The sequence below is a fragment of the Crinia signifera genome, chromosome 3, assembly GCF_055691185.1.
Source record: "Crinia signifera chromosome 3, ASM5569118v1, whole genome shotgun sequence".
Classification (NCBI taxonomy): Eukaryota; Metazoa; Chordata; class Amphibia; order Anura; family Myobatrachidae; genus Crinia; species Crinia signifera.
In genome coordinates this window covers 76,950,849-76,976,939 of record NC_139219.1, presented here as the reverse complement: position 1 = coordinate 76,976,939, position 26,091 = coordinate 76,950,849, and the positions used below count along the sequence as shown (strand labels likewise).

At 44.0% G+C, this 26,091-nt stretch overlaps 1 protein-coding gene across 1 annotated transcript in view; it reads left to right on the top strand.

The window, feature by feature from the left end:
- Positions 1-22,742, top strand: part of RIOX1 (ribosomal oxygenase 1) — a 29,783-nt gene extending 7,041 nt beyond the window's left edge. The window contains exons 4-15 of the mRNA XM_083176051.1: positions 302-401; positions 1,788-1,901; positions 2,881-2,987; positions 3,538-3,645; positions 4,533-4,567; positions 6,362-6,540; positions 6,893-6,997; positions 10,881-11,022; positions 17,149-17,269; positions 19,614-19,713; positions 20,003-20,089; positions 22,217-22,742. Of these exons, the coding sequence (XP_083032177.1) occupies positions 302-401; positions 1,788-1,901; positions 2,881-2,987; positions 3,538-3,645; positions 4,533-4,567; positions 6,362-6,540; positions 6,893-6,997; positions 10,881-11,022; positions 17,149-17,269; positions 19,614-19,713; positions 20,003-20,089; positions 22,217-22,306 (1,288 nt within the window). The 3' untranslated portion in view covers positions 22,307-22,742. The remainder of the gene's footprint in view (positions 1-301; positions 402-1,787; positions 1,902-2,880; positions 2,988-3,537; positions 3,646-4,532; positions 4,568-6,361; positions 6,541-6,892; positions 6,998-10,880; positions 11,023-17,148; positions 17,270-19,613; positions 19,714-20,002; positions 20,090-22,216) is intronic.
- Positions 22,743-26,091: the final 3,349 nt, after the last annotated feature.

Genomic DNA, 26,091 nt, shown 5'->3' with positions numbered 1-26,091 from the left:
CCCCTCATGTGCTCGCTGCGCTCGCCACGCTTCGGGTTGGCGTTGAAAGTGGGGGTGCATTTATATAATTAAAAATCATACAGGGGCTTATACAATTTAAAATCGCATTGGGTACATGGCATGCGATGCGATTCGATGTTGTACGACTTAATATCATGGGCGCCATGCTGCCTTTTGTATTACCACATTCACCACAACACAAAGAAACCAACAGGAGGTAAGTAGTAATGAGCCAAAGAAGGGAGTAGCTGCCACATGAGGCCTCCTGTGCGATCACACTGCTTTCCCTCCTTACCTGCAGGAATATATGGGAGAGAAAGCCTGCTCTGATCAGACGGCACAACACCAAATATTATGATGGCTTCTTTTCTACTTCAGAGTTTGACCGGATTCTCAGAGACGTGAGTGGCTGGATAGATGGTAATAGGAACAGTTCTGTGTGTGTGCTGTGGAGCTTTTGTTACGTGGAAAGTAAATTCTTGATTAACCTATACAGTAGGTTCTGTATATTGGACTCTGGAATAAATCATTTAGATGGCTCAGTTAATGGGATGCTTCCGAAATCCTGATAATTACTCTCCTGACAATCAGAACACAGACAGTGGGATCCCAACGATCAGAATCCGGACAGACCGATTTTTATTGTTTTTATCCTAATCATAACCTCCTTCTACCACTGCGTCCCTCTCCTGCAGCCTGACCCTAAAGCTGGGTACAGACCAGGTACAACTGGGTGCAATCGCCAATCTTGCAGATGGCCGGGGCGATTTTACCTTCGGCCCAGACCATGCAAGAATTCCAGTGTAATGAACAATGTAAATTCCAGTGTCATGTTCTATCCTTCGATTGGACTGCTTGACGTGATACAGTCCATGCTGGCTCATCTGTAGATGCGATGAATGATACACAGGATAGTGCAATAGTATGCACACACTAGACAATGTGGACTATATGTCCTTCCAACTAAGTTCAAACGGTACTTATGTACTAACTGGGCTGCCGATTTTGAAATCGGGTCCATCGCATCGCATCCATCCATATCGCATGTGATGCGATGCGATGCGATGGACCCGATTTTTCCATAGGATTCAATGTTAAAATGGACTGAGTCCATTTTAACATGGAATTCAATGGGAAAAGGGGTCCTTTTCATACCCCTACTATCCAAGTGGGCATGGAGTTGGATATAAACCTGTGGCGAGCGTAGCGAGGCGAGCGGACACAGAATACCGTCCCCTCGCGGGGCTCGCCACGCTTCGGGCTCGGTGGCGAGCTACGCTCGCCACAGGTTTATATCCAACTCCATGCCCACTTGGATAGTAGGGGTATGAAAAGGACCCCTTTTTCCCATTGAATTCCATGTTAAAATGGACTCAGTCCATTTTAACATTGAATCCTATGGAAAAATCGGGTCATCGCAACGCATGCGATATGGTCGTATGCGATGCGATATCGCATTGCATCTGATTGTATGCCTTAAGTTAAGGCATACAATCAAAAAATCGGCAGCCCAGATAATACATAAGTACCGTTCAAACCAACAAAACTTTGAAGATATTGCCTAGTGTTTAAACTCCCCCTCCCGCAACCGATTCTTAGGCCCCCCTTCCACAGCCCTTATAGTTCCCTTCCACTAGTGCCTAACCCCAAGGTCCGTATTTACCGTTGGGATCCCTACTGCCGGGATCCTTACTGAATTCTGTTAATAGACTTAAAACTAACCGGTATGTAATTCTGACATCTGCTTAATCTGTTTTCTCATAATTATTCATCCGTTTCAAATCTAGGATAATGTACAGTTTGGCATTAACTTGGATGTCACAAGTTACACTGATGGCGTACGAGAGACCCATAACCCTCCTGGCAGAGCCCTGCCCATGGTTGTATGGGACTACTACAATGTAAGCAAGAACTGATGACTGATATGATGTATAGATACTTGCTGTTAAAGATGGCTAATCCTGTGGGAAGTGATGTGTTCTAGTGGTGACCCGCACTGTCCTTTTATCTCAGTACAACTGCTCACTGTATTCCGCTCCTACGTTCCAAGTCACTGACTGGAAAGCACTGTTTCTTTAAGCAGACTGAGGGGGGTATTCAATCTTGGGTCACAGCTGTCGAGCTGGCCCGACAGCCGTGACCCAGTCCCATTCTCGGTCTGCTTGACCAAGAATTTACAGATGGGACGAGAAGGGAGCTTGGGCACGAGTTGCGGCCAGGAAACGGCGAGCTGCAGCCGGGAGCTCGTCACTTCCTGGCCGTTCTCAGCAGAACCAGCCCGACTGCTTGTGAAGTCAGGCTCATTCTGCCGAGATCCCCTGCTCAATGCTGTCGGGGAAGACAGCATTGAATAGGGCCCCGCAGCCATCTCCCCCATCGGGAGATGGCTGCGGGAGTTTGGATACCACCCTTAGGGGGGTATTCAATCCGGGATTCCAACTGTCAGAACCCTGGCCATTTTAGGCTGATCTGACACTAACTGCACAGTTGGAATACAGGGGTAGATTTATTAAGCTCGGTGAAGTGATAAACTGTCTGGTTTTTATCATCGGCCAATCAGCTCCTACCTGTCATGTTTCAAACCAAGCCTGTAACTTCACAGGTAGGAGCTGATTGGCCGGTGATAAAAACCAGACATATTATCACTTCTCCGAGCTTAATAAATCTACCCCTCAATGTTCCAACTGTCGAGTGTTGGAAAGTCAATCAATTGTTGAAAACGACTGCAGATTGTCAGAAAACAGCCATGAATTCGACAATCTGTGGCCGTTTCTGACAAAACCGATCCGATTTTAAAAAGTCAGATCTGACGGCCTTCAATGATTTTACATTTTAAACACTACTTAAAATTGCTCAGTATTTGACTTTCTGTACCTACAGAATGGATGTTCGCTGAGGTTACTGAATCCCCAGGCCTTCTCCGTTACAGTATGGAATGTCCTATGCACTCTACAGGAGCTGTTTGGAAGCATGGTTGGGGCAAACATGTATGTATTCATTTTACTCTTGCAAAGCAAGGTACAGTAGTGTGTCCTCACTCCTATCGCTAATGGCCTGGGATGGCTCATTTTATAAAGCAGCCAATCCACTGCTACAAGACAGCCCGGTCACATTAATGAGTTACCAGCAATATTACTTTTTCTGTAGACTTACAATGTAATAAAGCTTCTCCAAACCATGTGGTCAGCATTTATTATTTCTCCATCCTCTTTGGCTACCCGAGTGGGCGCTCAAGTGAGTGCCGCTCTAGTAGACCACAGTGGGATGCTGTATTGATCACTGTGATCATCACACTGTTAGTATGCACAGGATGCAGTGTGATTAGTCACCCTTTTCTGTGTATCCCAAATGAGTGCTTTTTCTATAATGCATTATTAGTATGTAAGTGCTGTTACTTTCCAGTTGTCTACCTTTAACTCCCATGATGCAGTGGGTGAGCATAAGTGAATGATTAGGTGTCACTACCTCTAAAATGTATTTTAAAACAGATTTTAAAATATTCCTCCTAACATGTTTGCTGCCCAATTATTCCCTCAGGTACCTTACTCCTCCTGGTACCCAGGGATTTGCACCACACTATGATGATATTGAGGCCTTTGTGATTCAGCTGGAAGGCAAAAAACACTGGAGGGTCTACAATCCCAGGTTAGTGTTAACCTTAGTTTGTCTGGTCAATCGCTGACTTCTATTAGAGTACGTCATTTGAACCAAGTGAGCAGGGCTTGTTTATCAGGGTAACAATATTGAGTGCATAAAGAAGATTATTACCTGTATAAATACACATGAATTAGAAAGGACAGGTACTGTAAGCATAAGCTTCCTTTATGCAAAGGATTTAACTTTGTACTAGACTGCTGTGTGACATGCTTCATAGAAACAGAGCAACACATTAACTAACTCCTGGCTTAATGTCTTCCTGCAGTAAGTTGGTTTACACAGGGGTTCAAACACGGTCCTCAAAGCACCCTAAAACAGTACAGGGTTTAAGTATATCCAGGGCTGGGCACAGATGGTGTAAACCAGGCATGTCCAAACTATAGCCCTCCTGCTGTTGTGAAACTACAAGTCTAATCATGCCTTGCCAAAGTTTTGCTATTAGGGAATGCTAAAATTATGGCAAGGCATGCTGGGATGTGAAGTTTCACAACAGCTGGAGGGCCACAGTTTGGACATGCTTGGTTTAAACAAATAGATTGAAGTACTAAGTATTAAGTCGCCTCTGGCCAAGCTTTGCAATCCTTTAAACCTGGCTTGTTAGTGTTCCCTCGAGGAACGTATTTGTGACTGTCTGGTTTATTCTTATTATAATTATTAGCTATTACTTATATCGTGCTAGCATATTACTTTGTGATTTACAATTGAGAACAAATTATTCATAAAACAAGGCTGGGTAATGACAGAGGTATGAGGGCCCTGCTCACTTGCTTCCTCTATAGGGAAAAAACGATCAGAAGTTTGATTTTATTTTGTTAACAGGGTTTTAGATTATTATAATTATTTTATTTTTAATGCTGTTGCCTCTTTTGTTACAGGAACAAATCAGAAATTCTCCCTCAGTTGTCAAGTGGTAAGAACCGACCATTCTGTGCTTCTATGACACATAGGGATCGTTATAATACACAGTAACAGTCATTGGCGCTGATTCTGGGGCCCTCATCTCTTCATGGATGTAGACAATGAATCATCACATCTTTACATATGCCACTCGTGTTCTTATGAAGCTGGACACAAACTGGCTGGATCTGTCCCTTCGTGTAACCTTGTTTCAGGGCCAAAGCTGGGCAATGGCAAAGCTGTGGAATGGTCCACTTTGGCTGTGCCCTCTTTCCTCATAGTGTAATTGTACTTGGTATTTACATTTACTATAGATGTCTCTATCCACTGCTCTCATCATGATCTTGTGCATTTTAGGACATTGATAATGGCATGTTTTAACTAGTAATACATTTGATCACTTCATTTAATATCTTCTATTTTGCTGGTGCTCAATATGTTTTCCCATTGTTGGAAAATTAATCGATAAATAAAAACTGAATGGGCGGCACTGGTTTCTGCTTGTACACGCGTGATCCCTCCTCATTGGTTGATTTGGTAAGTCAGGCTAATACAGGTTCCTGCAGGGGATGAGGTTAGAATGCCAGTGCTCAGGATGCCGGCAGTGAAAATCCGGGTGCCCAAAAACCAGTGCCGTGATGCCCACATTGCTTTCAATGCCGACACTGGAATCCATACTGCCGGCATCCCAATTGTAATTGTCTTGTGGGTAGGGGGGAGAGGAGAGAGAGAGGGAGGGTAAGGTTTAGGCACTAGAGGTTGCGTTAAGGTTAGGCTGCGGTTAGGGGGGAGTATTAGGGTTAGGCTACAGGGGGGGGAGGTTTAGGGGTACTTTATGTTTTATCTGGGCTGCCGATTTTGTGATTGTATGCCTTACCTTAAGGCATACAATCAGATGCGATGCGATGCGATTCACGCTTCGGGCTCGGTGGCTCGCTACGCTCGCCACAGGTTTATATCCAACTCCATGCCCACTTGGATAGTGGGGAAAGGAAAAGGACCCCTTTTTCCCATTGAATTCTATGTTAAAATGGACTTAGACCATTTTAACATTGAATCCTATGGAAAAATCTTGACCATCGCATCACATACGATTTGGTCGCATGCGATGCGATCCGATTTCTAAATCGGACGCCCAGATACTACATAAGTACCGGTTTAGGCTGTGGAGAGGGAGGGTTATGTTCATATATTAAGCAAAGGGTTAGGCATCAGGGAAGGTGATGTCGGTCTCCCTGCAGGAATCTATGTATCCTGTCTGCAGCTACAGCCCCTTTGTAGGTGACTCAGAATAAGCCCCAATGTGCTTTATACTGGTCAGCAGGTAACTCTTACATAATGACCTGCATTATGGTCCTGCCACCACTAACTGGTGGGCTTATTCTTCTAAATGTCTGTTTAAAAACTTGGGCTTTTGATTGTTTTACACCATACATATTAGTATGACGTATTCTTCAACTTGTCTGTCAATGGACTGCTAACATTCTATAGTGGTGGTCTTTTTATTTCTAAGTGTATTTACGACGGGGGAAATATCGGGCGCTTATTCAATGCTGTCTTTCCTGATCGACAGAACGGCCCAAATCCTGACAATCCACCGCCGTTTATGCAGACACGCCCCCTTTTCGCCGATCGGCAGACGGGAAATCGACTCCTGTCTGGTTGTCGAGCAAAATGAAAACGGGCCAGGGTCATGGTTGTTGGGACAGATTGACAGTCGTCACTCGGGGTTGAATACCCCCCTTAATCCCCAAATGATTGATCACTATTTCAGCAGTAAACCTGATCAACTGTTTTGTTTTGACAGCAAATTTCAATGACCACAACATTGGGGAACCAATTTTGGAAACTGTGTTGGAAGCTGGAGACCTCCTGTACTTCCCCAGGGGGTTTATTCACCAGGGCGACTGTCTACCTGATGTACATTCCCTGCACGTAACCGTTTCCTCCTTTCAGCGGAATTGCTGGGCAGACCTACTGGACAAGGTGAGTAATAGCTTCTCCTGTGACTGCATTGAGATATGAGTTTTGCATGGATTTAGCACATAATTCAGGTATATACCAGGCATCCCATGGTCTGGACTCTTGATGGTTAGCATTAGTTGGTATGATAGCAGTTCAGGACGTGGTCTCCATGTTCTGATGAGCTTGCTGGTAGTCCGAATATAAGCTTTAGACTTGACATCTGTCGGGCAGTGTTATTGAGTAGATATTTATTGTCCCGTTTATAAACTACAGAGTGAGTTCTGATTATTGACTGTGGCACATACATCTGACCCACAGTCCTATTTTCTGCACATAACTTACCCATACACCTGGAATATCTTTGTGTCTCCAGCTACTCCCAGCAGCCCTGCAGATTGCAGCGGAGGAGGACGTGGAGTATCGGAAGGGGCTTCCTATGGATTACCTGGAGTATATGGGTGTACAGAATGCAGACATGGTAATTACATTGTGTGCTTTCCTTTGTGCCTGAAGACTAAAGCCACAGGTAACCAGAGCAAATAGTGATTTGTGCTGCTGGTACCATAAAGCAATTGTGCTGCTATATTTATATTTATTCCTTTTATTTTTTATATCGTTAGACTTAAACTTTACTTCTATTAAACAGGACCTGACACATATCCACTGATAGGACCAACGAATGCTACTGCTCTGTATAAATTTAAGTGAAAAGGCATACACTGAGCCGATTAGGTCTGATTCCAACAGATCGGGCCGGGAAATCAGACCAAATCGTCTGTGTGACATGCTGTCGGTCCGATGCGTGGTCCCATGTGCTTCGGTCCCGGACCCTGTGGTCGCACCGGCGGGACAGCAGATGTCTCGCAATCTGACCAAGCACTCGTGATGTCGGTCAGATTTTAAGTGTGTGCCAGTGGTGAAGCACCGCTGGCACACACCTATGTGCAACCAGCAGCGGGGTCCATGCGGCAGGCAACTCCTAGTGGCGGGGTCCGGCTAGCTGGTAGTGGTGGGCAGCTCGTAATCCTGGGCAGCGGGGTCCCTCCGAGCAGCAGCATGGGATCCGGCTTCTGAATATTTTTAAATTACTGGCCGGACGTTGATTGGCTGAGAGAATTCCTTCAGCCAATCAGTGTCCATCCAGTCATTTCAAAATGCTGCTACAAGCTGCCGCCGCTGCTCGGAGGGACCCCGCTGCCCAGCACTACAAGCTGCCCGCCACCACCAGCTGGCCGGACCCCATTTCCCACCCCCTGCCGCCACAGCAGCTCCCTGGGATTACATGCAATAAATCACATGCGGTTTATTGCATGTGAGCCTCCCAGGGAGCTCTCAAGGGCAATCTGGTCCGACTTGTCCATAGGACAAATCGGCCTAGTGTATGGGGACCTTAAGTATGGCTAATTTAAAATACTATAACTCATAATAGTGCATAAATAAGATATTTAATAAAGAATCCTAATTATTACACATAATAATGCCTGGTGGCCACCTGAAAGACATATAAAATAAATAATGCTTTAAGAACTATCCGCAACATGCAGTATGCATCTCCTACACATGTAAACAAACACGTTCATGTGTTCAGATACAAAATAATCCAATCGTTTTGTATAGAAAAAGGTCAGTGCGGGAGCGAAACGCGATAGTACACACTTGAAAAATAACAGCCTACTCTAAAGCGCATGTTAAATAAGTGGCAACTACAGCCTGCAGTGCAGCCGTCTTCCAATCACCACCTGATGGAAATTGCTGCCCAGGGACTCAGAGTACAGGCGGAGACCACAGGGCAGGTGAGAGATGCTCCCTGTCATGTCACGGGTGAGAGATGTGGCTGTGTCCTTCCAGGAAGAATCCTATAGAAGCAGAGCATGGACTCTGTGCAGAGTACAGCTGTGTACAGGTGATTTATAACACGAACTGCCCATACGTCCTGTTCCAGAACATTTAAAATTCCATTGCACTTCATTGCCGGCACATCCAGTCTGTCTTTTATTATATATATATATATATATATATATATATATATATTATTGCCTACACTATATAGTACGGACACTCTCACCTTGTTCTATACAAAACTATTGGACTATATTTTATCTGAACACATAAATGTTCAAAACACCGACAGCCAGGCTCCCGACGGGAGAATAGAATAGGTGGCTCGCATGGCGAGCACAGCGAGCCCGCAAGGCGCTTAGTTGCGCTCACCATGCTGTCTGGGTCCGGCCAGTCGGAATCCTGACGTCGGGCTAATGACTGTCGGGATCCCGACTGTCGGACCCCTGTACCACACCCCAATTCCTAACTGTTATATTTCATACACAGCTGATTGGCTGATGTGTTATATCCTTCCACTTTATATCAACTTAGCTCCAGTTTATCTCTTCGCCAGGCTTAATAAATCTGCCCCTATATTACCTACTGCTTAATATCACTTTTTTATAAATAATTAGCACCTGATTTGGGAAAATCTTTACATATCCACTTAATTTGTTTGCTTTGTGTCTTAAGCCCGATTTCACCCGATTCTGGTGGATCGGGCCGAGAAACTAGATGAAATAGCCAAATTGTGTATCGCATGACATCCGATCTGATCCTTTGCGTGGGCCCATGTGCATCAGATCAGATCCAGAAGTCGGGCGATCTGCACATAAGATGCCGTCAGTTCGGCAGGGAGCGAGGTCCGTGGAGCGGGTACCTGGTGCAGCAAGCGGGGGCTGGAGAGCAGGGGCTGGGAGAGCTCAGCCAATCAGTGGCCGTCCAGTCTTTCGAATAGGATTTTTTTCTATTCTCCCGCCTCTTGCCGCTACCCTGGACCCTGCTCTCTGGTCCTCGCTCCCCGCCTGCCACTACCACAGACCCTGCTCTGCTGCCTCTACTCCATCTGCAGCTTCCTCGGGTTACATGTGATAAATCACATCCGATTTATCACGTTAAAAAAATCAAGTGCCAAATCTTTTCAAGCTGTCCCAGGGAGCTGCAGGGGAGCACAGGGGAAGTCAGGGCCAACTTGTCCTTACAACAAGTTGGCTTAATGTATGGGGGGCCTTTAGAGCCTGGATCAAGGCTGGTGGAGCGAGTATTAAGAGCAGTACTGGTAGCTGTTATCTGCCCACCTTCCCACTCCTGGGCCCAGAAGAGGTCCACAGGCATCCACAGGTCTGCTTTGACCCTAGGGTATTAAATAAAGTCCCCTATATGAGCCATTTTCCTGGAGGCTGCAGCTGTGACCAGTGCCACAGTGTAATGTTTCCGTAATGCTGGCGACCGCAAGGCGGCTCATGTGGCAAAGAAATGGCAAGGGCAGCGGTCCGGCCACTATATGTGGAGCTCCGATTACCTCTAAGGGGGCACAGGAGGCACAATGAAGCAACTGAAAACGTTGATTACCTAGATATTGGAGCCTCCATCTGGTAATGGTGGACATCTTTTTGCCCACACTCCCAGTGACCTGTGGAATATTTATTTCGGGTCAGGGGATTCCCTGCTGGATTGGTTGACAAAGGTAAGGGGTCCATCCATCTGATCTGGAGAGTCCCCTCTGGTTTCTAGATGTGGTATTAGCACTCAGAATATATGTGGATAGGTCTGCTGCCTTGCGTAAGACAGACAGCTTCTTGGTAGTTTATGATGCCCATAAAAAAGGCTGGCCAGCACTGAAACTATTGCTCGTTGGATTACTTCCACTATCAAGCAGGCATGTATGTATGTACTGCGTAGCCTTTGGCGAGTCAGTGCCTGATCCTATTTAGGCGCATTCAACTTGGGCTTTAAGTGCTTCTTGGGCAGCTCGGCATGGTGCCTCTATTGAGTAGCTGTGCAAGGTGGCCACCTGGTCCTCCGTACATCTACCAAATCTGATCAGTTCTACATATTTGTGGCGAAAGATGTGGGTTTTGCATACAGCATATGCTATGCATAATCATCCTCCCTCTTATTGCTTGTTAGGGAAATCCCAGCGTCAGTTCACAAATGTTAAGAAGAAATAAGATTCTGGGTTACTCACCGTAGAATCCTCTGAGTCCATCTGGGAATCACTTGTTTCCCTCCCTAATGTGTATGATGAATTTGTACGACCATCTCTTATTCTTCCATTTTCTTCTTTGGCTTTGCTAGTCATATAACTGGAGAGCCACGGCAAAAGAAAAGTATGTAAGGGGGGGGGGGGGGGGGTTTCAGTCAATTAATTTAGTGCCAACTCCTTGGCCCCTCCCTCATATCCCAGTGTCAGTGATTCCCAGCTGGACGCAAAAATTATTTCTACGGTGAGTAACCCAGAATCTTCTGTGCCAGGCTTTTGTACATCGTACTTTCTTACTGACGAGTTCATGCTGCCATGTTTGCCTGCTCCCTATTAGGTGGACCCCCGTAGGGAACACTTCATAGAGAAGGTACACACGCTGGTGAGAAAGCTGACCGAGCACGCTCCGGTTGATGCAGCAGTAGACCAGAAGGCTAAAGCGTTCCTGCATGACTGTCTGCCTCCTGTACTGACACCTGGTAGGATCTAGTTCACAATCCTACAACTGTGTATTTTCTTATAACCGTGTGGTGGGATATTTCTGCTCTGTAACTGGGGCTTTGTGTAAAAGTAGAACTTCTTTTATATTCTGCAATTTAGTAATTGTTTTCTGGTAAATGGGAAACCCTAGTATAGTAGCAATTCATGTGGGGGATAAATATTGGCACCAGCCGATTATTGTAAGTAGCCTATAGACTCTGAACTTACCTCTTTTACCTATGTTATCACCCAGTCTTGTTTTATTAATAATCTTCTTTTTTCCTCTGCCTCCGCCATGGCAGCCATCAAGAATGGGTATCTCCCTGCTGGGTAGTGCTTTTGGAAAGGAAAAAAAGACCTCTGGCTCCTATAAGAAGGCTCCTCCTCCGAACACCAGTGTCTTTTTTTCCTTTCCGGGTAGTGCAGTGCTTGTGGACACCAGCTCACCTTTATGGAGACTGTCGCTCCCTGCAGCTGCTTTGGCTTCATGCAGAGGAGGAGGGAGTATAAGCTCCGCGATGCCGAATGCGGGCCCCATGGGGTAGCTATGCGGCGGCGTCCGGGGGGAAGAATACGGTGAGGCACGGTGGTTGTCGGCACACGCTTCCCCTGCCCCAGCTCTGTGCTAAGGGCGGGCGCCGAGTAGTGCGCGCGGCGTGTACACAGAGGAGGCGCGTCATTAGGGCGCGACTTCCGGTACGCGTCAGGTCTTAGAGAACAGCCGGCGTTGTGCACGCTGATCTGAGGTCTCGGCAGCAGGGTAGTAAGCGTCTAGCAGAGCGGGCGTGAAAGATTACGGCTGCAAGGAGGTGAGTTGCAGCGGGCTGGTTAGGAGCTCAACGCGGTACCTAGCTGTTGGCTGTTGTAGCAAGTATTCTATAGATCGTAACGATGTATGTTTGTTTTAAAGTGTATTGGTCCAGAAGCGCACTACTCATAATGGAGGAAGACAGACAGTCTGGTATAAAAACGGGGTGAGCAGTATGTGGTGTAGGGTGTCCACAGGGTGTGATATTGTGTAGTGGTAGTAGTGACTGGTTGATATTTTTCTTTAGGTCTGAGTCTAGTAAGGATAAAGGGAAAAGCAAGCAGAAGAAAGTGGTGCTCAGCAAATGTACAGCATGTGAGAAAACGCTGCCGGATAAGCATGTGGGGACTGTGTGTGAAGGCTGTAAAATGTCTCAGATGTTTTCCCCGGCTCAAATGTCGAGCTTAGTACAAATGCTGAAAACAGCCTTGGCTGATACATTTGCACCAAAAGAGGACGCAGGCAAGACACCTATCAAGAGGAAAAGCTTTGTCTTAAATGAGGATACTGAGGATATGCCAGGTCAGTCGGCTGGCCCTAGTATACTTGGAGGGGGCTTAGATGATGAAGAGGAGGAGGATCCAGGCCAGGATAGGTCAGAATCAGACTTTAATGCCGACATGGTCGACAACCTTTTGGTCCGGATCTATAAGGCATTAGATATTGAGGACAAGCAGGAGGATGTCAGCTTGCAGGAGATGCTTTTTAAAGACAAGAAACAGAAAACTAAAACTTTTCCCCTGTCTCAAACTCTAAAGGACATAATAACTGAGGAATGGAAGCAGCCGGATAAAAGAATGGCTATTCCGGGGAAGGTTAATAAAATGTACCCCTTTGACAAGGCACAAGTACTATCATGGGAGGAAGCGCCGAAGATAGATGCAGCAGTGGCGAGGTTGTCAAAGAAAACGACACTGCCACTAGAAGAGGCCAACGCTTTTAAAGATCCAATGGATCGTAAAATCGAGTTGGGCCTAAGAAAGCAACATCTAATTTCAGGGGCTTCTCTAAAAGCGGCGTCAGCAATGGCGGTGACTTCCAGGATAGCAAGAGGCTGGTGTCAGCAACTCGAGGGAGATGTTTTAGATGAGCTGGCAAGTTCGGAACTGTTAAAGGTTATACAGGATGTGCAGCTAGCAGTAGAATTCATCTGTGAAGCGTCTATGGACGCGGTAAGACTGTCGGCCAGAGCAGGGGCAGCGACAGCTGCAACAAGAAGGGCGCTATGGTTAAAACCATGGGCAGCGGACGTGCAGTCCAAAAATAAGCTCTTGTCCATGCCATTTCAAGGGGACTACTTGTTCGGCAAGCAATTGGACGAGCTTGTGGCTAAAATATCAGGAGGGAAGTCGGTTTGGCTCCCTCAAGATAAGGGAGGCAGACGAGTACCTCCAGCCAAGTTTGGGAGATTTCAGCCTCAAGACTACAGAGAGTCACGGGCTTATAGACCAGGAAGACCCTATAGAAGGGGATCCTGGGTTTCAAGGGGCAATTTTCGTGCCCAAAGAAATAGAGACAAATTCTCCTCCAAAAAGGAGGCACAGTGACGTCAGGTCACAAACAGTAGGGGCCAGGTTGCTGAAATTTGTAAGCGTCTGGTCCGGGACCACTGGAGACAAGTGGGTCCAAGAGATAATTTCCTCCGGTTACAAAGTGGAGTTCAACAGAGTTCCCGGAGAGTTTTTTGTTCAGTCTCCAATTCCCAAGAACAGGGAGGAGAGGAAAGCCTTATTGACAAGTTTGCAAGAGATGCTGGAACAGGAAGTAATCAGTATTGTGCCAGAAGGGCAGGAATTTCGGGGATGTTTCTCCCGTTTTTTTGTAGTAAAAAAAGCAACAGGAGGGTTTCGTACCATACTAGATCTGAGACGGCTCAATCAGTTCATAGAGGTGAAATCTTTCAAAATGGACAATATCAAGTCAGTAATTCTGGATTTAAGTCGGAAAGACTTCATGACGTCGATAGATCTCAAAGACGCCTATTTGCACGTCCCAATTTGCATAAGCCATCGAAAGTATCTGAGGTTCAGGCTGATGGGCGAGAGTTATCAGTTCAACGCCCTACCATTCGGGCTGGCAACATCCCCAAGAACATTCTCCAAGGTACTAGTTGTGTTGATAGCCGCACTAAGGCAGAGCGGGATAAGATTATTTCCTTACCTCGACGACATTCTAATAGTCGCAGATTCCGAGGAGAAAGCCCAGGAACACACAGACAGAGTGGTGCAGTGTCTGTTGGAACACGGATGGCTGGTGAATTACAAAAAGAGCCAACTGGTCCCCGCTCAAGAAAGAACATACTTGGGAGTAGTAATAAATACAAAGGAGCAGAAAATCTCCTTAACAGAGGTCAGAAGAGAAAAACTAATTCACCAAGTAAAGAACCTAAAAAGAAGACGCGTTGCATCCTCACGAGATTGCATGGAGGTGCTAGGCCTCATGGCCTCAGCAATAGAGGTTGTTCCTTGGGCAAGATTCCATACAAGAAAACTGCAGAACTGTTTTCTTCTACAGTGGAACAAAAATTCAAAAGATTTGTCCCAAAAAATAATCCTGTCGACAAGGGCCAGGCAAGACTTGGACTGGTGGGCAGTAGAAAGCAGGCTGGCAGCAGGAAGATATTTTGGCACAAGGCCACAGGTTACACTGACCACGGACGCCAGCGAAACAGGCTGGGGAGCAACCTGCAATTATCAGGTGGCCCAAGGAAAATGGCAACAAAACTGGAAAGAAGCTCACTCCAATCTGCGAGAAATGGAGGCGGTGGTCAGAGCCTGCAGGTGGTTCCAAAACCAACTACAGGGTGCAGAACTAATTGTGAGGACCGACAACCAAGCGGTAGTGGCCTATGTGAATCGGCAAGGAGGTACACGCAGCAGAGCATTGATGGAGGTGGCCACCAAACTGTTCGAGTGGGCAGAAACCTGGGTTCTGAGCATCACGGCAGTTTACCTAGCAGGGAAAGAAAACGTGGTGGCAGATCAATTAAGCAGGGTGGAGTGTCTGCCAGGAGAGTGGGGTCTCAACCAAAAGGTGTTCGAAGATCTGGTGCAAAGGTTGGGATGTCCACAGGTAGACCTTATGGCGACGGCAAGAAACAAAAAAGTACCCAGATTTTTTGCCAGGTTCTGGGAGCCGCTGGCAGAACAAGTAGACGCCCTGTCGGTGCCCTGGGACATAGAGAGGGCTTATGTTTTTCCCCCGATACCAATAATTCAGAAATTACTAGAGAAACTGCAGAGGGAAGAGATCGAGGTAATAGCGATCCTACCGTATTGGCCTCGCAGAGCGTGGTTCAATACAGTCCAGAAATTGGCAATAGACGACCCGTGGAGGTTACCCTCAACCAAGGACCTACTGGTACAAGGAGAGGTATACAAGGAGCAGCCGGAATCGTGGAAACTGACGGCTTGGCTGCTGAAATCAGGGGTCTGAAAGCGAGAGGCTTCAGTGAAGGAGTAGTGGAAACCTTGCTGAAGGCAAGAAAGCCGGTAACCATGAAGGTATACTATAGGGTTTGGAAGAAGTATGCGTGTTGGGCGAAGGAGTATAAGAAGAATCCTCGCAGTGTGGTCACCATACTTTCTTTCCTGCAAGAAGGGTTACGGATGAACCTCTCCCCAAGTACTCTGAAAGTGCAGGTTTCAGCGATGTCATGCGTATTGGATTGGGACATAGCCAAAAACAGATATGTTCAAAGATTCATGCAGGCAGTAAAGAGAATTAAACCAAAGGTGAGAAGTCCGGTACCCTCGTGGGACTTGAATCTAGTACTGGGAGTACTAACAGAATCTCCGTTTGAACCACTACAAGAAGTAGCCTTAAAGTTTCTGTCGTGGAAAGTGTTATTCCTAGTGGCCATGACCTCAGCTCGTAGAATTTCAGAACTCCAAGCATTGTGGATAAAAGAACCGTATTTCAAAATGTATGCGGATAAAGTAGTCTTAAGGACAAACCCGATGTTTGTACCAAAGGTGGCGTCGGAGTTTCATATCAATCAAGAGATTATATTGCCCACGTTCTGCGCAAATCCGGCGAATAGTAAAGAAAGCAGGTTACACTGTCTGGACCTGGTCAGAGCCCTGTCCATTTACAAGCAAAGGACGGCCGAATTCCGTAAAACTGACAATTTATTTATATTATCAGAGGGAGAAAGAAAGGGGCAAAGAGCCTCTAAACAGACTTTATCAAGGTGGATTAAAAGTTGTGTTCGACAAGCATATGTCATAAGACAACAAGAGCCACCAGAAGGTTTTAAAGCACACTCAACGCGGTCAATGGCGTCATCATGGGCAGAGAAAAGATCTGCATCACTGACAGAAATTTGCAAAGCCGCAGGGTGGTCCTCAGCGCACACGTTCACACAGCATTACAGAGTAGACGTCTGGTCTTCCGCAGATGCTAAGTTTGGGAGGAAGATCCTGAGCGCAGCAGTAGAGTGAAACATGAAGAAACATTTTTTATTGAGTTATGCATTATACGGCCAGTGGCCTGTTCCTAAGTTATACGTGAGTATGCCCTCCCTATGAAATACAGTACTGCTTGGGTATGACCCATTCTTGATGGCTGCCATGGCGGAGGCAGAGGAAATACCGGATTATTACCTGGTAATGGGTTTTCCTCTACTCCGCCATGGCAGCGGTATTTCCCTCCCTTGAGTGGAACGCTCAGGAAAGGGGGGGTGTATGTGGAATAATGATGTCCGTTTGTTTTAAAGCTGAAGAATATAAGACACTGGTGTTCGGAGGAGGAGCCTTCTTATAGGAGCCAGAGGTCTTTTTTTCCTTTCCAAAAGCACTACCCAGCAGGGAGATACCCATTCTTGATGGCTGCCATGGCGGAGTAGAGGAAAACCCATTACCAGGTAATAATCCGGTATTTCCCAATTACAAAGCGCAAGGAATATGCTGGCGCTATAGAAGTGAATGTTGATAAATAAGTAGCCCGGGATGATATGTATCTATGGACTTCAATAGAAAGGGCTCCCAAATATTAGAAGCCAGAAGAAAGTTTATGTATTTACAGTTGTTATATAGCACAGCAAATTTTGTTGCGCTTTACAATAGGAAGATCTCTTGTAGGAACTTTATAAACACTTTGATTGGTCAGTTCCTTCTTTACAAAAACTTAAGGACATCCTTTTTAATTTGGCAAGAATTAAAAAGGCAAAGCCAGCTTGGCTTTGCCATTTAAGTTGTTGCCGCTTTCAATATATGGGCTACGTCGCCGAAATTATGCCAGTGCCCGCATATTCAAGGCTATTTTATATGTGTAACAAAGTTGTTGAGTTTTTAATAGTCCCTGTTTTCTCTTCCAGCCGAGAGAGATCATAGTGTATACGGAGCTCCAGTGAGATGGGAAAATGGACATGTGAAAGATTGTGCAGTGCAACTAGAAAAAGACTCCAAGATCAGGTTTCTGAGAGGTGGGGTGGCAAGGTCAGTGTGCTTTAAGCCCATCATACACTACTGCGACGTCTCCCCTGAAGAAGTCGCAGCCAATCCCCTTTGAGCCACCCCTGAGCTTCTGGGGCGGCAGGATCGCATACGATATATCGTATGCAATCCCATTCCCCCCCTCCGGGAGGCTGTACAAGCAGGTCCAATATCTTACTCCAGTACAATATGCACAGAACTGCACATTGGATCGGATCAGACATCAAACACCTCCGATTTGGCCACTTTTTCACCCGACTGATCTGTTGGATAAGGGTGAAAAGGGGCCAAATTGGACAAGTGTTTGGCCAGCTTTACAGTTACATGTGTCATTGCGACTACTTTGTTGGAGTGTGTGTGTGTGTGTGTGTGTGTGTTTTTTTACATCTTATCTGCAAAAAATTTTTTGGTACTTATGTAATATCTGGGCTCCCGTTTTTCTTATGAGACCGCGTCCCCTCGCGGGGCTCGCCACGCTTCGGGCACGGTGGCTCGCTGCGCTCGCCACACTATATAAAATCAACTCCATGCGTAGTTGGATAGAAGGGGTATGAAAAAATGGGGTGCATTTAACATGGGAGCCCAGATAATACATAATTACCAATTTTTTTTATCCATTGCAACAATCTAACAAAATAAATAACAAAACAGGGTAGAGCTTATTTTAAGGCATCATTCGCACACTTTGTAAAGCACATTTAGAAAATAACTTTTGTAATTTATTGTTCCATGTTTCACTCAACACCTGGTGGGAAGGGAAGGGGGAGCAATCAGGGAGGAGAAAGCAGGAATATATAGATGAAATCCCTTTTTATTATTGGAACATTATTATTTTAAACATTTAAATGATTGACCCTTCACTTCACTGTAAATCAGTGGTCAGGAAACTCGGTCCTCATTACCCCACACAGTGCATGTTTTACAGGTCTCCTCACAGAATCACAAGTGAAATAATTAACTCCACCTGCGGACCTTATAAAATGTGTCTGAGTAATTAGTACACCTGTGCACCTGCTGGGTTACCAGCAAAACATGCACTGTGTGGGGTAATGAGGACCGAGTTCCCTGACCACTGTTGTAAATGAAATGGTGCATTGATTAGGAGTGTGAGAAGTGCATGCTGGTTGGATATAACAACCATATCCGTGGTATCTGCTGGAACAAATGACTGCGTTCCACTTATAATTAGACTGAGAGCATTCACGTTTCCTCTAATAACACAATGTACAAAATAATGTAGGCTGCTGGGAGTCTGTAGCAGTGTGCGTCTGCTTGGTGTGATCGATCAAGTCTCAAATGAGCCATGATGTTCTAAGGAACTGGACAGAGGAACCATCTGCCTCTAATAAAAGCATCTGTCTGTCTCCATCTTCCATAATAATTGTTACCAGTGTTCTTACTTGCATTGATTTAATCATCCTCGTTCAATCACTTACATGTGCAGCAGGAAAGGTTGCCATTAGGACATCCTTTTTATTCTGAGACTCTTCTGATTTGATTTGGGAATGTGGACACATAAATAGCCATTGAGGTGACGCGTAGAGCAAACCTCACGAAGAATGGGGGTTATTCTGGTTGATTTGCTTGGATGCGAATTTGCGTAGTTGCGAATCAACCCAAACTCTGCCTTGCGAATGGTTGGCTGCCACCACCCATTCGAGAGGGGGACTCGCACACAGGGGCTTGTGAATGGATATTACAAAGTAACATCCATTTTCAGGGCAGGGGGAACCTCCCACATCTTTTGATGGTCACTGACACAATGTCCTGTATTCCTCAGCCATCCAGAAATGGGCTGTCCTGTATTCCTCAGCCACCCAGAAATGGGCTGTCCTGTATTCCTCAGCCATCCACAAATGGGCTGCTCTGTATTCCTCAGCCATTCAGAAATGGGCTGTTCTGTATCCCTCAGCCATCCAGAAATGGGCTGTCTTGTATTCCTCAGCCATTCAGAAATGGGCTGTCCTGTATTCCTCAGCCATCCAGAAATGGGCTGCTCTGTATTCCTCAGCCATCCAGAAATGGGCTGTCCTGTATTCCTTAGCCATTGAGAAATGGGCTGTCCTGTATTCCTTAGCCATTCAGAAATGAGTGGTTAGATAGCTTGTAGTACATAAGATTTAAGAACAATACTTAGAACCTAGAGAATTATTGCCATTTACCATAACTGATGTTTTGTTATATTAGCAGATAATTTGTTTGGTGACGATTAGATTATAGGTCAGCTACTGATAAATTATGTTTACATGCATTGTATAAAATTTAGCACGAAATTCCTTTATGGCAGATATGGTTCTTTTTGATTTTCTCTTTCCTTTTTTGATAATGTGTCCTTTCATATGTGCAGGTTGTGTAGTGAAGGCGATTCCTGTGTGTTGTATTACTCAACCGATAACTCCAGAGTGTATCACAAGGAGGAACCCAAGAGCATTGATATTGATGCTGAGGTAACATTCATACTGCTTATTAAATAATGACTGGTAGCAGCCTCTACATCTTTTGCTGTCTAAACTGACCTAACATATATAGTTTCTAGCATGTTTCCACCATGACACGACTAGTTGAAGATTATGATCTTCGTGCAGCCATATCTGAGTGGCTGCGGGCCCTGATATTCTGAACATTTGTGTATTTGATAACCTGGCACAGTTAGGTCAGTGCAGCGATGCGGTACAGGCCTACGGAACAGATCTCCTCCCTGGTTAATAAAGGAATTTTGTTCTTCTTTCAATGCAGCAGGTGGATGCAGTAGAATATCTTCTGCGGTCTTACCCTACCTATGTGACCGTAGAAAACCTTCCGTGTGAAGAGCTGGATGATAAGGTAGCCATTGTTTCTTTCCCTCAAAAGTGCTGATGTTGCCCTCCTACATTAGCTCTCTCTAAGAATAAATTAATCGCTACAAGCAAAAAGTGTAGTTCCAACCTATAGTTTATCTCACTAAGAACCTGATTCAGACCGGTTTGCTACGCTGCTTATACCCACAGTCTAGCATACAGGTCAGCGCCGCCTGCCGCCACCATTCATCTGCTGGTATTACTGGCCGGGTGGACAGCTTTTCATAGCGGATACAAAAAACAGGATTCTATGTCCTTCTATGGAAAGCCATCCACCCTCCCACAAAAATCACTTGGACAGGCAAAAATCGCTCAGTGTGTATGCACCTTTAGGCCAATAGATTTACAGATTTATATTGTAATTGGCTTTATTTCAACGTTATGTGGCAAAACGTCCACCTGCCATTTACAATGTGCTCTTTGAAAATGTTGGTGAACTCTCCCAGTTTGCCTGCCATGTAGTCTGGAAACTGTGACAGTTATTTGCGGCCACCCACTAAGCATAGATTTAACTCCTAAGGATGGGGCCACACACATTCAGCTGCCCACACACAAGGGGCCGGGCCGCAGCTGCCAAGTCCTACTGCAGCATGCTGGTCTGGATGGCGGGATGACCTGATTTCAAGGAAAACACATACATTTCAATGCACCACGGCTCCTATAAAGGACAATGGGGGTTATTCTAGTCCATTCTTTCTGACAAAATCCTTCTTAGATGGACAAAACCATGTGCACTGCGGGTGGGGCAGATGTAACTTAGAGAGAGAATTAGATTTGGATGGGGTTTTTCTTCAAAGAGAGATCTATATTGAAGTGTAAAATCATGCAGTCAGTATTTTCCCTGCACAGAAACAAAATAACTCACCCAAATCTAATTCTCTCTGCACATGTTACATCTGCCCCACCTGCAGTGCACATGGTTTTGTCCATCTAAGAAGGATTTTGTCAGAAAGAATGAACTAGAATAAACCCCAATATTACTTAATGCACCAGCTCAGGGGTGTGGGGGCTAGCCCCAAACTTCAACCCAGGCCAAGGGAGACCCCTTTTATATGGGGGGGTCCCTACCTCCACAAGAACTCCAGGCCTGGGCTGACTAGATAGGGTGGGGAATGCTGTGGCCATGGGACCCCGTCAAGTGTTTCCTCTGGTTATGGCATTAAGCCCCTCGCTAGTGGAGCCTGGTGCTGGTCCCTAAAATACAGGGGACCCCAATCACTTTGTCACACGTATTTGGGAACCAGGGCTGGCTCCAAGAGCCCGCTGCTGGTTCCTAAAATAAAAGGGGGAAACCCCACCCATTTTGTCCCCTGTATTTTGGGAACCATGGCCAGCTCCAAGAGCACGGTGCGAATTCTAAATATATGGGGGAACCCCATTGATTTTTCCTGCTAAAACGCAATGTATGAACACAAGAATTTGTATTCTGCCCAAACAGTTCCTGTTTGACTGCATCCTGCTGAAACGCAATGTGTGCCCGAGCCTAAGGGGGTGAAAATGGGTAAAATGTTTCTCCCAGCAAACCTTTTGCAGGTTGAAACTAGGCACATCAGCTAGTAATTATATATTAGTGGAGTTAATTGCATGAGGATAATCATTTATTGCTAAGAAATGTTGCAATTTGAATAAAATAACTTTATTGTAGCAAACATTTTTTTTTTTTTCATTTGATCTGATACAAGTTTGAATTACCCTTTCCAGTTGCCTGATTGTGTGTGCCAAGAGGTACATGCAGCACTAGAATATCACACGGTTAACCTTCAACTTTTGAGGGGTCTCCAATAAGCCGTGATGTATTTTCTGCCAATTAAGACTTATGATGGTCATTATCACGTTATGCAATTAGAGGCTGTGTTTTACATCCACAAATGCGGGAAAACCCAACATTTCCCAATCAAATGTGTTACCATGGCTCCAATGGCAGCTTATTAGGGATTATGCTTTGTGAGTCTGAGGCATACACAGCATAACACTCGATAAGTGCCGGTATTGAGGCATAAGGACGCTGGCATCAGTATTGTATAACTGCATAAAAAAAGCATTAATAAAACATTCATTTCAAAAGTCTGTTTTGGGTAATCTCTAATTTCACATTTTGTATGTCATTGTACAGCTTGCTTTGGCCAATATGCTGTTTGAGAAAGGCCTCCTCACCACCAAAAATCCATTCTCTGCATTACAAAGATCTGGAGAACACAAGTGATTAGCAAGATTTGGGAATCCAAACATGTTTGCCCTCAGAATCTCCGAGCTGGGAAGAGGAAAGCTCCAAACTTGTGTTCCCTTCCACGGCTTTTTGTGCCTTGGGTCGCTGTAACCTCAGCAACGTTCCAGGAGGAGAATTGCTCTGTGTCATTTTCTTAAGACATTAGTTCCACATGGAGTGCTTGATGTTCAGGAGGGACATTGCCCTTGTTCTTCTGAAATCCATGTGAGACTAGTTGAGAATGTTTAAAATCTGAAAATCATTTTCTGCAGCTTTAAATCGATAGTCATGTAAATTTCTACTTCCAATCAGTATTCATTATGTCCGAATAGAGTTTTGTCGAAGGGCTAAGAAATGTGAAAGTTTAAAATCTGTTTGGGAAATGAGTTGTGCCAAAGCATTCACCAGTAAAATGTTGTGAGTTTCTCTTTTATTTGTAATGTGTTTTTTTTTTTTTATACTGTACTGCACACATATTTGTAAAACATTTCTCCTCTATGGCCTGCAGTGTGATAAATATTACTGCCATAGATCCCCTGCACACAAACTCCAAGTACCATTTCTTTTTTTATATTTCTTTATTAATGTATAAAAGTTAAAATTACATATTTCATAAACATTTGCATTTTACATATTTTGTTTTCATGCATATATATCACATTTCGTATTCCAAAATATTTGTTTACAATGTACATCATTTATAGTATTTTGTATATATTACATTAAACCCAATTTGTAATTAATGAGCATTAAGTTGTCCATATCTTTATTTATTGGTTCCTGTCCTCATCCTTCAACCAGATTGAATAAAATTTGTTTTCTCTGGGTCCGTCCCTCTTTTCTCCCTTCCCTCCCCCCTCCCCTCCCCCATTCAAATCTTTATAATATGGTGTGTATTTTTCTAAAATGGTGTAGTTCCTGTAGCTAATAGTCTTGTGTTATACCATGTTGTTTTTCCCGCTATTTTACGTATTTGATCTTTCGTTGTCATTTGTAATGTTTTTATATATAATAGCCATATAGCAAAGAATTTGTTGGATTTAATTTCCACCTCTAGAATGCACTCTGCCCAATCCATCTGATAGAGAAACTGGAGTCTAGATGTCATTAAGGCTATAGGTATTGGCTCTTTATTTATCCATTGGGATAAAATCGACTTTTTAGCCGCTGCTGCTATTCGAGCCAATAATTGTTTTGTATTTGGTGTTACATTTTTATTCTGGGGTGTATAGTGGTTCCAAAATGCCCAATGTTTTGATACGACAAATGGAATCCCTATTTCATTATTTATATACTTCTGGACTTCCCCCCAAAATATTTGTATTATCGGGCATTCCCATATGCAGTGTATAATATCTGCGTTTTCCATATTACATTTAAAACATCTTGAGTTGTCTGATGCCCCAGTTAGATATCTCAGTTTTGGTGTGTAGTATGCTCGATGGAGTATTTTGTCTTGCATCTCCGTATATGATGAGGATACTAGTTGTTTTTTTAATTTATTATTCCATTGTATGATCTTTTGTATGTTTATATTTTCAGATGAGTCTTGCCATTTGGCGAGTCCTGTCTTTATTTTTTGGAGATCTATTTCTCTCCTGGTTAGATCCTGTATTAATGATGTAGAATATCCACCATCTTGTTTAAGTCGTATCACTCTATCCAGTGGGAATGTACTATCTATTATCCTTAATTGGGGTAATATACTTTGTATATAGCTTCGTATTTGGAAATAAGCAAAATATGGGAAATCTATATCTGGGTATTTACTTTTTAGCTGTTCTATAGTCAAAATATTTAAACCATTTTTATCCATGAATTGGTATACACAACGTAAGCCTTGTCTATACCAGTTATGGACAGTGGTATTATTTTCCCCAGCCGGGAATTGTACATTATCTAGTAATGATCTGAACCCCGAGATTTGTATGGGTAATCTCTTTCGTTTTCTCAAAGTTTGCCATGCCAAGCATGTAGTATATAACAATGGGTTGTTTTTTATTTCCACATTTAGAGATTCAAGTGGGGTATGTAGAATGGCACTTAAGTCAGTTTGTGGAATCATGGATTGTTCCAGATCTAAGTTGACATAATTATTTGTGCCTCTTGCCCAATCTAGCGCATATCTGTAATTAGCTGCTATTGCATAGTCTTCTATAGGTGGCAAATTCACCCCTCCTAATGTTATTGGTTGTTGTAGTTTAAATAATGAAATTCTCGGTCGTTTGTTTGCCCATATAAATTTTGTTAATGCTTGATTTATAGTGTGTACGTCCCGTTTGGCAACCAAAAAAGGCATCATCTGTAAAATATATAAAAGGCGTGGGAATGATACCATTTTATATAAATGGCATCTTCCATAATATGAAAGAGGTAAATATTGCCATTTCGTAAAGTCTTTTAACATTTGTTTTATACCATAGATGATATTATAGCTGTACATATCTGTTATCTTTTGTGGAATGCGTAGTCCCAAGTATCGGATACTATCTTTCGCCCAAGTAAAGGGGAATCTTTGGTCTCCCTGATTTATAGTATTTGTACCTATCGCTAAGGCTTCTGACTTATGATGGTTGATTAAAAATCCCGATATCTGATGAAATATTTGAAAAATATTCATTAATCCGGACATGCAAGTTTTTGGTTCTTTAATATACAACAACAAATCATCAGCGAATGCCGATACCTTGATGTTGCATGTCCCTATCTTTATTCCTTCCCATGATGTTTCCAATTCACATGTACGTATCAATGAATCTAATGCGATATTAAAAAATAATGGTGATAGCGGGCACCCTTGTCGTGTACCTCTATACAATTGAAACCTAGGGGAATTGAGCCCATTTATTGTCAAGAATGTCATGGGTCGGTCATACAACATACGAAATATTTCTATAAATTGCGATCCAAATTTTTGTATTTGCAATGTCCGTTGGATATGGGTCCACGATACCCGATCGAATGCCTTATCGGCGTCACAACTTACTACTAATGCATTGCAAAGTTTTGTTTTCTGGGCGTAGTGGATCGCAGCCATTAACATTCGTATGTTGTGGACCGATGTTCTGCCTTTTACAAAGCCATTTTGGGCAGGGTGTAGGGTACGTTGTAATACATATTGTAAGCGATCCGCTATCAATTTTGTAAATATCTTCATATCTTGATTTAGTAACGATATTGGGCGGTATGATTGTACCAACGTAGGATCTTTATTAGGCTTAGGGAATACCACTATTCTTGCCTCATTAAATCCAAAGGGTGGCATATGGCCTGTTAATAGTGAATTAAATAACGTTGTTAAATGGGGAACTATTTGCTGGGCTAGTATCTTATAGTATTCTGCCCCCAGTCCATCAGGTCCGGGGGATTTCCCTTTTTTTAATAATTTTATTATTGAGAATATTTCTTTTTCTGTAATTGGTTCAATTAAGGATTTCCTTTCCTCTTCTGTTAAAGTGGGTAATTTAGCTTTTTTAAGAAAATCCATCCCTGTAACAGGGTCATCTATTGGTGAAGTGTATAGGGATTTGTAATATTGTACAAATGTTTCTGCAATTTGAGTGTTATCTGTTGTTTTATTATCGTCTGTTGTACCTATTTGTTTAATAAATGAAGTTGAAGAATAAGGTCTAATCAAATTGGCTAATATTTTACCCGTTTTATTGCCTCTTCTAAAAAATTTATTACGCTGGTTGTTATATGCGAATTGTGCCTTCTCCGTACAGACTATATCATATAATTGTTTAGCCTTTTTGTATTCTTCTCGATTTTCTGCTGTTTCA